Source organism: Citrus sinensis, chromosome 8 (genome assembly GCF_022201045.2).
Source record: "Citrus sinensis cultivar Valencia sweet orange chromosome 8, DVS_A1.0, whole genome shotgun sequence".
NCBI lineage: Eukaryota > Viridiplantae > Streptophyta > Magnoliopsida > Sapindales > Rutaceae > Citrus > Citrus sinensis.
The window spans coordinates 204,789-216,483 of NC_068563.1; the positions used below are offsets into that span (position 1 = coordinate 204,789).

The 11,695-nt window shown below is 37.9% G+C and overlaps 4 protein-coding genes across 4 annotated transcripts; 3 read left to right on the top strand and 1 right to left on the bottom strand.

Moving 5' to 3' along the window:
• The first annotated feature begins 887 nt into the window (after window positions 1-887).
• Window positions 888-2,291, top strand: LOC107178037 (hypothetical protein). The gene is made up of 2 exons (XM_015532756.3): window positions 888-1,395; window positions 1,733-2,291. The coding sequence occupies exons 1-2, from the start codon at window positions 1,022-1,024 to the stop codon at window positions 1,962-1,964; spliced, it is 606 nt and encodes a 201-aa protein (XP_015388242.2). The 5' UTR covers window positions 888-1,021; the 3' UTR covers window positions 1,965-2,291.
• A 615-nt stretch (window positions 2,292-2,906) lies between these two features.
• LOC102611802 (expansin-A20) lies at window positions 2,907-5,001 on the top strand. Its single transcript, XM_006486524.4, has 3 exons — window positions 2,907-3,772; window positions 3,854-4,172; window positions 4,253-5,001. Exons 1-3 carry the CDS (start codon window positions 3,643-3,645, stop codon window positions 4,554-4,556), a joined length of 753 nt encoding a protein of 250 aa, XP_006486587.1. The 5' UTR covers window positions 2,907-3,642; the 3' UTR covers window positions 4,557-5,001.
• Window positions 5,002-5,153: 152 nt separating this feature from the next.
• Window positions 5,154-6,623, bottom strand: LOC102612092 (protein THYLAKOID ASSEMBLY 8, chloroplastic-like). The gene is made up of 2 exons (XM_006486525.4): window positions 6,087-6,623; window positions 5,154-5,934 (listed from the first exon to the last, which is right to left on the bottom strand). The coding sequence occupies exons 1-2, from the start codon at window positions 6,510-6,512 to the stop codon at window positions 5,533-5,535; spliced, it is 828 nt and encodes a 275-aa protein (XP_006486588.2). The 5' UTR covers window positions 6,513-6,623; the 3' UTR covers window positions 5,154-5,532.
• An 83-nt stretch (window positions 6,624-6,706) lies between these two features.
• Window positions 6,707-10,977, top strand: LOC102612397 (glutamate--tRNA ligase, chloroplastic/mitochondrial). The gene is made up of 13 exons (XM_006486526.4): window positions 6,707-7,100; window positions 7,224-7,342; window positions 7,533-7,654; window positions 7,785-7,967; window positions 8,299-8,417; window positions 8,572-8,620; window positions 8,711-8,812; window positions 8,953-9,055; window positions 9,170-9,233; window positions 9,432-9,546; window positions 9,931-10,031; window positions 10,296-10,452; window positions 10,545-10,977. The coding sequence occupies exons 1-13, from the start codon at window positions 6,850-6,852 to the stop codon at window positions 10,773-10,775; spliced, it is 1,716 nt and encodes a 571-aa protein (XP_006486589.2). The 5' UTR covers window positions 6,707-6,849; the 3' UTR covers window positions 10,776-10,977.
• The last annotated feature ends 718 nt before the right edge of the window (window positions 10,978-11,695 follow it).

Genomic DNA, 11,695 nt, shown 5'->3' on the forward strand with positions numbered 1-11,695 from the left:
CATATTTATAAAATCATGATATTTTATAATTTTATTCTTGAAAATCATGATATCAATTATTTATTTAATAAATTATAAATATAAATCAATTTAGTATTTTTTAAAACTAAGAATTAAATAAATTAAAAAATTCAACTTCAGGTTATTTGTAAAATCATAAAATTTTAATTTTATTTTCATTAAAAATTAAAACGTGTTTATTGCAGGCTTTGTCATTGTGTCGTGCTTAGCACATTTCTAATCGTGCCGTACTTTTAAGACCCACGTGTCTAAAATTCTAAGCTCGGCCCAACCCACGTGCGTGCCGTGCCGTGCCCCGTGCTCCACCGAAACGTACTCATGTCGTGCCATGCTTTACGAGCACGTGCCGTCCGGCCCATTAACTATCTCTACTACTACGTGTGTCTATCACTCCTCCAGTCTTTCTACCAATTGCTCAAATTTTTATAATTTTAATTTCCAAAGCTTTTTTTTATTTTATTTTGGCCCCCTCTTTTACATATAGTGAAAATGTTACTAGATAGTGGGATGTTGACGAGAGCACTTGAGACTATTTTGTTGAAAGAGTTTGTTAGGAATGAGAGATTTCACTTTAAATGGAGGTGCATAGTTTAATGATATGTATAATTCAAAATTCTACTTGATAACATTGGCACCCACCAAACCAAATTTTAGTGGCTAATTAGGAGAATCCTAAATCCTTTCTACAATTAAGCAGAATGATAATGTTAATCTCACTTTTGGATTTGTTGAGAATGGCATTTATCTTATTTATGCCGTTCACAGAGCAAAATCTGATATTTGATATCAGTAATAAAGCGCCTTTAAAATTTACTAATAAAAACGAAACGAGTGGACTTAACTAGTCTTTCTTCAGAGTTCATATGATAATCAAGTGTCATATAAAGAAAGAAAGGTAACGCACAGATATTGTAAAGAAAGAGAAAGAGAATAAAAATAAAATCCCTTCATTCACGGCGCGTGCAAATTACAAAACCAACACATTAAACAAGAATCAAGAATGGAGCGAGAGCGAGAGTATTGCTGCATGATGAGAGACTGCACAAGAAAGCTGGCGCTATGGCACACTCGTACCTTCAAGCCCATTCTCACCCACGAAGAGCTCGAACCCATTTTGGCCACCAAGGGCTTCGTCGTCGCCGCCCGACCCTCCCCCTCCTCCTCCTCCTCCCCCGGCGGCGGCTTGATCAACTGGGTTGAGTACGTGTACGCCGCCGCTGCCGCCACCACAAAGTCCGAAGTCCTTGCACCGCCTAAGGCCAGGTTGCCAGATTCAAGAATCGATGGGCTTCACATTTTTACGTACCGTGCTTTCATTGACGCCGTTAACTTTTATCTCGAGATGGATGATATTTCTACCCTCTTTCATATTCGGTAGGTGTGCTTTGCATCTAAGTTATTTAATTATATTTTAATAACCTAACCCATCTTTGTTTTTAAAATATGATTTTATTATTATTTTGTTTTTCGATTCACCATAATGAAATAAAATCATTTGCATTGCATGCAATGCAAGCGTGCACCATAATGAAGTAAAACCCCACAGAATAATAAATATGATATGTTTCATTGTGTGTGTATGGGATGATGGGATTTTGATTCATTTCTAAATAATTAGGATCCACTAGATAGGAGGATTATTAAAGGGATGCTATAACACGTATAATGGCATTTTGATGATAAGTAATCTATATCCAATTTAATTTTGTAGGGGAATGCCTCTTCATTGGATGAGCGACAGATATACCAAGTGGGTTCCCATGGAAGTAGATGAGAGTATCTTTGTTTACAGAGAGGGAACACTTGATCAAACAACAGAGAGCTTCTATAGCTCCAACAGGCAGAGCTGCTGCAATGGGCATGGGTCGATGGTGATTCGTGACAAGGGCAAGAAAATGTCTGAGAGCTGCATTGTTTCATTGAAAGATATTTTAGCTGCATGATGATCATCAATCATCATCGTTGTCCATTGACATTGTTATGATTACAGAATATAAGCATAACTGCCTCATACAAATTTGCTTCCTCAAGTCAAATGTCTTGTTTTCTTTTTTTATTCGTAAACTCGTTCTGTTGTGCATATACAAAGAGAATACTTTCTCTGTTTCAATTTGGAGCAACCCAAATGCATATAAAATTGTCCCTAGTCTTCAAGAACCATGACGGATCTCTTTTCTCTTTTAGATGAATCTTTGTCGGATTAGGCTTTGGGCCTCTATAGGCCTGCAAGTTCTTAAATTTGCTGGGCTTTATGCTCAGTATCTACATGTTTCGGGACCCATCATAAGCTTTTATTTGTCTTTTTCAAAATGAATAATAATATACTAGTATAGTTATATATTCTTGTACCAATTTTTTTTTTACAATTTTATGTAGCATAATTTAATTAATCAGATTAGATATCTTTTAGTATACATGATTTATTTTTATTATTTTATATTTTTATTTAATTAATAAATTAATACCAAATTAATTTATATAAAATAAATTAGGTATCATTAACCTTGCATGTATAGTTGTCTATTGTTGCCCCTAAGTTGAGAAATATAAAAAGAAAAAAGAGAGGGCTTTTGTTATGTTACGTAATCATGTAAAAAGAGAAGACTTTTGTTATGTTACGTAATCATGTAACATGCATGATTATATAACAACCATTGAATTAAATTAAACGATTGTGAAATAACATAATTTTATTATCTTATATTTTGTATTTCCATCCAATAGCTATTACATACGTAACAATCTCAAAAAGAGAGAACAACAAAAAAAAAAAAAAAAAATTGAGATTTTCAATAACTAGTGAGGAGGAGCACTAGTGGTGTCTGATACAGCGTCCTCAAGTCTTTCATAGTTTCATTTATTATTTAGCAAAGCTAAAAAATCACTCTTGCATAGGCATAGGCATAGGAATAGGAATAGGAATAGTCCGTGGCAGTGTTTGTGTTTCCCCTGAAAAGATTTTGTTGCCGGCTGGGCGTCAATAAGTTATAAGTCAATCCCCATGTCCCATTGAGCCCCATCTTCGTCTTTAGTCTTGCCTTCTCAAAAGAAGAGCCAAGAAGAACTAAAGCCGCGTATGTCTGTACGTGAATGTGAGCTGAGAGACACAAAGATTATTGCTTTGGATTCTTATTTTAAGACTTTCCGCTTTCCCTGTCTGCCACCATCTCGCAAAAGCCCTAAACCCTTCTGTCTAATCTCTTTAGTAAACTATAAGTATACCCAAACGACGGCGCCTTTGACCCATTTTCAGACTCCATTGCCCATCAGCAGCATTTCTGCTATCCTAAAATCAACAAAACATAACAAAGCATTCCTTTATTTTATTTTATTTTTTTCTCTAGCTCAAGCTAAAAGATAGTAGTAAATAGTAATGCACCCATCCACCACCACCAATGTGAACTAAGCACTCCTGACTCCTCCTGTCCTCCACATGAGTTTCCACGTAGCAAGCCATTAACCAAACCAGCTTCAAATATTCAAGGAGATTGAGGTCATTTTACTGATCAAAAAGAAGGGGCTCTCTCTCTCTCTCTCTCTCTCTCTCTTCACTCAACAGCAATCCCAACAAAAGAGAAAATAGCATTTCATTACAAATCATACTTCATCCAAAAACCTCAAATGGGAGCTCCTCAAGCCATTGTTTTCTTCTTGATTTTACTTCAAACATGCAAGACTGCAGCACAGCATGAAGAATGGAACTCTGCTACGGCTACATACACCAAAGAAACAAATGGGTCTATCATCATTGGTACTTTCTTGCAAATTACTTTATTTAATATTGTGTTTCATGTCCACTGAAGACTGATAGGCCATCTGTTTAATGTTGCAGAAGGTGCTTGTGGTTATGGGGACCTTCACAGGGCCACCTACGGAAAATACAGTGCTGGGCTTAGTACAATGTTATTCAACAGAGGGAGTACTTGTGGAGCTTGCTTTGAGCTCAGATGTGTCGACCACATCTTGTGGTGCCGGCCTGGTAGCCCATCTGTCATACTCACCGCCACAGATTTCTGCCCTCCCAATTACGGGCTTTCGTCGGATTATGGTGGCTGGTGTAACTTTCCCAAAGAACACTTTGAGATGTCAGAGGCCGCATTCGTTGAAATTGCAGAGAGAAGAGCTGATATTGTACCAGTTCAATACAGAAGGTACAGCAATGCTTTTTCCTTTTTCTGCTAGCTTGTTGGATTTTAGTTAGGCACATGCTGTGATTCCGAAATTTGTGCAGGGTGAAGTGTGAACGCAGGGGTGGGTTGAGATTCACAGTGAGTGGAAGCTCTCACTTCTATCAAGTTCTTGTAACCAATGTGGGTTTGGATGGTGAAGTCATTGCTGTGAAAGTGAAGGGATCAAAAACAGGATGGATACCTATGGCAAGAAACTGGGGCCAAAACTGGCAGTCCAACGTCAATCTTACAGGGCAGCCTCTGTCTTTTGAGGTGACCACCAGTAACCGGAAAACACTCACATCATACAATGTTGCTCCAGCAAACTGGCAGTTTGGTCAGACATATGAGGGGAAACAGTTCTAGTGTGGAAATCTTGTGTACTTGAATTTGGAGAGTGCAGATAGTATCTTCATAAATTGAGTTCTGAATATGTCTATCAATAGGGCTTATAATCATGAGTCCATCAATTTCGATGATCCTAAATATATGTTCACACATAAAGGTGTTCATGGGTCGGACAGATTCCCTGCTTTCTCATCAAGATTAGCTTGTTGTCAAGCAAGGAGACAGGTGTAGAAGAAAGTTGAAAAAACAGGAATAGAATGTCTCAGTTTTCTCTTAATGATATAGCCATATTAGATATTGATTAGAAAGTATGAGCTGTTGTTGAAATTTGTTATTATTGAAAACTAAGGGTAAAAAGAACTTGGGAATAGGTACGGTTATCCTGGCTATAGTAATGTTGTCTCTGGAAATGGCTTACTCTGTTTTGAATCTATACATAATCTTGCATTATCGAGGTAGATTATCCAAGCCGTGAATTATGTTGTCTGTAGAAATGGCTTACTCAATTTTTCTTCCTCAAAAAAGGTTGTGATTGTGCATCTCCATCACTCGGACTTGCACAAGTTTATTGTTTTGATGTGAGACACTAAACTTCTATCATTGATTTCAGTGAAATAAACATAACCGTCCTCTGCATTTTATATCACATACTTATTAAGTAGATACAAAATGATTAATTAAACAGAAGCCACGTGAAAAGAGGGATCACAGTGGTTAATTGAATATTTACCTAAATATGACATTGGGGTGCTGACAAGCCATAACATTTACTCCACCAAAATAACCAACTACTACATTCATGCAACTATAACCCAGTAGCCATTTTCTGGCTAAAATGGTAACGCTAGCAATGATGATAGGTTCCGTGAATAAAGAGGCTCAGATTCTTCACCACAAAGTGCCCAGAGCTTACATCTGAAGCACCAGAGAACTGGGCTACAGTCATGTCATACATGGCATGAATTTCTTCTAATTCATTCATCACAGCAAATTACTAGCAATAGGCAGCAATATCTTCTTCGTCCTCCTCTAAGAACTCCAAATCACCATAATACTTGAAAGCATCCTGCCTAATAATACCAGAAAAAGCCACCTCCTCCATTGCTTCTAAACCATTAATCACAGTTCTATAAGACGACCTATCCGGTTCACAACCAACGGTTTTCATCAACTCATAGCAATCCACGACAAGGTCCCTAAGCTTAAAACCCACCAGACACTTCAACAAAGCATTGAACCCCTGAATCTCCGGCTCTAAGGAATTTTCAGTTTTCAAATAAAAGTAAAGAATTTCAACATGTTGGAACAATCCATTGGTGCCAAATACCTGAATCATATCAGCATACAAGGAAACCTGCGGCTTGTACCACTGCTCCTTCCGAATATCTTCAAACACCTACAATAATAATAATAATAAAATTAAAAGAAAGAAAGAAAAAAAGCAATCAGATTTAATCGTCCAAAATGAAAAAGAAGTACAAATAAATAAATAGACATGAATGTGGTGAATTAATAATCGAATAGAATAGAGTGCAATAGAGTAAACACCTTAAGCGCCAAGAGACAATGGTTTTGTCTGAGGAGTTCGCGAAGAACGGCAATCATGTCGAACTTTAACAAGCGTCTGAACTTGGAATTGAAGACATGGTCAAGCGGATTACTATGGAGATGCGCGCGCTTCAAGTGTTGGACAGCTTGGATTGCTTCGATGCTGAGGTTTCTTCCTCGCTGTAAAGGCTTCCTGTTCTGGCCTCTGTCTCTCATTTCTATAACTAACATTGACCTTGTTGCTGTCACTTGTTGCTTCTGTGTGTTGTGCCATGGCTTTACTTTTACATCGCTCCAAGACGCCGATTTGGCCACACTACTACTCATCATTATTCCTTTCCTGTCACAGCGAGCGAGCGAGAGCAACCAAGCGATGCAATAAATGTCCTGCTGCGTTTTGATTTGAATTTTGAATGGAGGAACCATCAGAAGAGTAGCCACTAGCCAGTTGCTAATCCCTCTATGCTTGGTCTCAATTTATCTTTTCTTCTCGTCAGAATACGACGCCGTTTTGATAGTTAAATATAGAGCAAAATGCCGAACTCTTTAAACAGGTTGACCACAGTATGTGCTTTATTTATAGCATGAGCATCTACAAAACGTGGCTCAATACTATTGGAAGCTGGTTTCTTTAATCCATCTCTGTTGATTTGTTCTCTAACTGCAAAAACGCGAACCGTAGAAGACAAGATACAGACAGGAGTGAATTACTCGGTTTATCATCTCTTTGAAAGTGCTAGGTGGCGGAATAGTGAAGAGCGCAATGGCGAGCATTGTGGCGGCAACTCCATGGTCGAGGATTCGGACCATAACCAAGCTGGAGCTTGCGCCGCCGATTTTCCTGCAATCTTCCGTGTACTATTGTAAGCGAAGGAGATTCTCTGTCGCCGCTTCTCTATCTACAAATACTAACAAAGTGGATGGACAAGTCAGAGTTCGTTTCGCTCCGTCGCCAACTGGGAACCTCCACGTCGGCGGCGCCAGAACCGCTCTCTTTAATTACTTGTTCGCCAGGTCTTTTATTACTTTATTTTTCTTCTTAGCTTTAGCATCAATTAATTTATACGATGCTTAGGAAAAATCAGCTTTTTTTCTTTTTTTAAATTAAATAATTTTTTTTTTCTAATTGTTGTTTAGGTCGAAAGGAGGTAAATTTGTGCTTAGAATTGAAGATACTGACTTGGAGAGGTCTACTAAAGAATCGGAGGAGGCTGTGCTTCAGGATCTCTCTTGGCTTGGTCTTGATTGGGATGAAGGTTTGTTTGCATTTGTTCTGAAACATATGAAATTTATAGAGATATGGATTTATTTATTTTTAATCTTTTGGCTCTAAAAATTGTATATCTGACAATTGAATGATTGTTGAATTCAACAATTGGCTGTTGCTTGTCTTGTGTTTAAAGCTTCATGAGTTGCCTAAGACATAACTAGTGCTCTGATCATTAGGCCCTGGTGTTGGTGGAGACTATGGTCCATATAGGCAATCAGAGAGAAATTCTTTGTACAAGCAATATGCTGATAAGCTTTTGGAATCTGGTCATGTTTATCGCTGTTTTTGTTCTAATGAGGTAATTGTTTTTTGGATCTTCAATATTCATCTTCTTATGATGTTTCCACATTTTGAATTTGATGAATATTGCTTTGCTTTTCCTTCTCTTAATGGTGGGATTTATTGGTTTTCAACATAATTCTCCTTAGGAACTTGAGAAAATGAAGGAGATTGCCAAACTAAAGCAACTGCCTCCAGTGTACACTGGAAAGTGGGCTACTGCAACTGATGCAGAAGTACAAAAAGAGTTGGAAAGGGGAACACCGTACACATATCGATTTCGAGTGCCAAAGGGTGGGAGTTTAAAAATCAGTGACCTTATTCGAGGCGAAGTATGTTCTATGTTTTTCTATTTTCTCTTTCATGTTGCAATATTATTATTATTATTGTTATTTCACTAACAAATTGCATCTTCATTGTTTTATAATCGGTATGATTTTTTACCCCAATTTGTTTGTTCAATAGTTTACTGTGTGTTTGTCCCTGACTGGCCTTCCGGTACCTCTGATTAATCATGCTCCTGTTGTTAAAAACATTTTAGGTGTGAACTTTTTAAGTAGTGTAATAAACTAATGTTCAGGTGATAGTATTTGACTACTTAATATCACATTTAATCTTATAAATATGGTATTAGTGTTAACTTTGTTGGGTAGTGTCTTGAAGGTTAGTTGGAACTTGGACACACTTGGGGATTTTGTAATCATGAGGAGCAATGGACAACCTGTTTACAATTTTTGTGTCACAGTTGATGACGCCACCATGGCTATTTCACATGTTATAAGGTAATTCGAACAAACTATTCAATATTAATGGGCCTATACCATTTATCAGTCTCAAATTTCCCCCTTTTGCTGTCTCAGATTATTTTTTCAGTTTTTAGTCTTTAGATTTTTGTGTGTATTACAAATCTACATTTTCTCCATCATTGCTTTTCAGAGCGGAAGAGCATTTACCGAATACTTTAAGGCAAGCACTAATATATAAGGTAATCTTAATTACCCATAGGTTGCACACTTGTACTTCACAATTTCCTTTCTTGTAGCTGATTTTGGTATCATTATTTTATTCCATTCAGGCTCTTGGATTCTCAATGCCTTACTTTGCCCATGTCTCTTTAATTCTTGCACCTGATAGAAGTAAGCTCTCAAAACGGCATGGTGCAACTTCAGTTGGTCAGGTATTTCTTACTTTCCATTGTTCTAAGTTGGATATGAAACTTTTCTCTGATTTCCTTGGTCATTAACTTTTTCCTTATGATTATTTATTCCAAAGTGCAAATAGAAATATTCCTAGTGATTAATACATGCCATTTAACAGTTCAGGGAGATGGGTTACCTTCCTCAGGCAATGGTGAACTACTTGGCACTTTTAGGTTGGGGCGACGGCACTGAAAATGAATTTTTCACTCTCAAACAACTTGGTTGGTTATTTTCTTGGACTTATATATATTTATTAGTATATTCCACCAGAAACAATGCAGAAAGCTTGGGTGATCTGTTTTTGACTAATTTCTTGTTTGCTCCTGAAATTTCAGTTGAAAAATTTACTATTGAACGTGTTAACAAAAGCGGAGCCATTTTTGATTCTACTAAGTTAAGGTAATTATGGCCTTTCCACTTCTAAATGCACAGAAGCATTGTACATTTATTAGATCTAGCCAGCATTCGAGCATATACTGCTTGCAGTTGGAGATGCTGGTGATAAACATTTCTTTATTGAGCAGTTGTCTTACATTTTTCTTGTTTTTGCACATGTTTCCAAATAGTTTCTCTTTTGACATTTTTCATGAACCTAAGGTGGATGAATGGTCAGCATTTGAGGGCAATTCCTTCAAACGAGTTGACCAAATTGATTGGTGAACGCTGGAAGAGCACTGGTATCCTCACAGAATCAAAAGGGCCGTTTGTAGATGTATGATTTCCTGTATTTTATCTTCTTATGCATTTTATTTTGATTTTTTGTATTCCCAGAAACAGTTCTTTCTGGATTTTCTTTTAGTTTTTTTCGGTTCTTTTGCTGGGAGCTGATCTGGTAAATAAAAGCTGAAATATTTTGGAGTGGAAAGAAATTCTCGAATGTGAGCCTATTATCTTCTTTCTTAAAAAAGCCACTTTTGTTTTCAATGTTTTGATTTGTGTAATGCCTGTCAAAAAAGTTGTATTTAGGGGTAAATAAGTGCTTGAATGTGGGTCTATTGTCTACTGCTTGTAAAGAGTTGATGAACACAGCAGCAGGGACTTCCGTTTTACTTTAGCTATGTTGCGTAATACTTACAGCATAAACTTGTTGGAACAGGAGGCAATTCAGCTGCTCAAGGATGGGATTGACTTGGTACCAGACTCAGATAAAGCACTTTCAAACTTGCTGTCTTATCCTTTACGTGATACTTTGACCAGGTGATTAGTGAATTTCTCATGCTTAATTTATGGTTTTATGATATTAAATGCCATGGTTTCTGAGTTGAGAAGTTCTTACTCAATTGTCATGTCTGACCTAAATTCTTACTGATCACTTGCATCTTAGTATTTGCTTTAGCATTTTCAAGATGTTGATTGCTTAGGCTGTAGCTATTACGTTTGAAGGTAAAGGGGAGGAGTTGGTTGTGATACCAAAAGATCCACTATGTTATTACTATAATGTTGTTTTTACCTTATGTGCAGCTCTGAAGGTAAAAGTATAGTAGAAGATAATCTATCTGAAGTTGCAGCTCACCTCTTAGCTGCTTATGATGGTGGTGAACTACTTGCTGCACTTGAAGAAGGCCATGCTGGTTGGCAGAAGTGGGTGAAGGGCTTTGGGAAAACGCTTAAACGCAAGGTAAGCCTGAAGGGGATTCATTCTTCTCTTTCTTCATGTTCTTCTTCTGCTATTTGAAATGACAACTTTGACCAACCTCAACCACATGGCAGGGCAAATCACTATTCATGCCCCTAAGGGTGTTGCTAACTGGAAAACTCCATGGCCCTGATATGGGTGCCAGCATTCTGTTAATCCATAAAGCTGGAACCCATGGCATTGTTTCTCCCCGGGCTGAATTTGTGACATTGGATGAGAGGTTTAAAATGCTGAGACAAGTTGATTGGGAAGCATTAAAGAAGGATCAACCTGCCCTAGAATCTGCTGCTGCTACAGCGAATTGAGAATCCAACAATTTTGATCGGGCCATTAGAAGAAACTAGAGATTTTTTTTCTAAAAATTTAATTTGTTTGCCCTGTTTAACTTTGAGAGACAATTTGTATGACATTAGAAGAAAGGACTCGCCTATCGTGCAACAGGGGCACCATACCACTGCTTTTGTCTTTTCTGTGTAAAATTTCATGAAGCCTTTTCACTTATTCTTATTTGAACTTTGCTTCAAAAATATTAAGTTCATTTCTCCCAAACCCGTAAATCCTTCAACGGCCGATCAACGGCAAATCGGCTCCTCCGGTGGCTGTGGTTGGTCAGAAAAGACAGAGGGAATTGTGGAGAACAAAACTCAAGTGGTGGCGTCACCGGAAACTGGAGAAACAACGGCGAATTGAAGCGGGGATTCTGTGACTTTTCACGGCTTCGATCGGCAGCTTTCCGAATGCTTTACGGCGACAAGGATGACATGGAGATGACCGGCATCGCACGAGCTTCCGATCGGTACCAACCTTGGCCGGTGGAGTTGCCGGAAACGGAAACAAAATCCGGGTCGGGTTCGCGGGTCGGGTTGACCCGGTTATTTTTGTGACAAGGATGGCGTGGAGATGACCGGCGTCGCACGATCTTTCGATCGGTACCAACCCTGGCCGGTGGCGTGGACAGAAATGGAAACGAAATTCGGGTCGGGTTCGCGGGTATTTGTGATAAAGAGAGGGGTATTTTGATAAAGGTGTAATATAGAAGAAAAATGTATAAATAACAAATAGTATAAGGTTCTAATTATAATGTTTCTATGGATGCAATAGAAATTAATTTAATATTTATGAGGTAAATTTTAAATAAAAATAAATGAAAGGGGTTCAATGAAAATTTACAACACAGCTGGCACAAAAGACAAAACCAGTGGTACGGGTACCACGGTGGTACCGT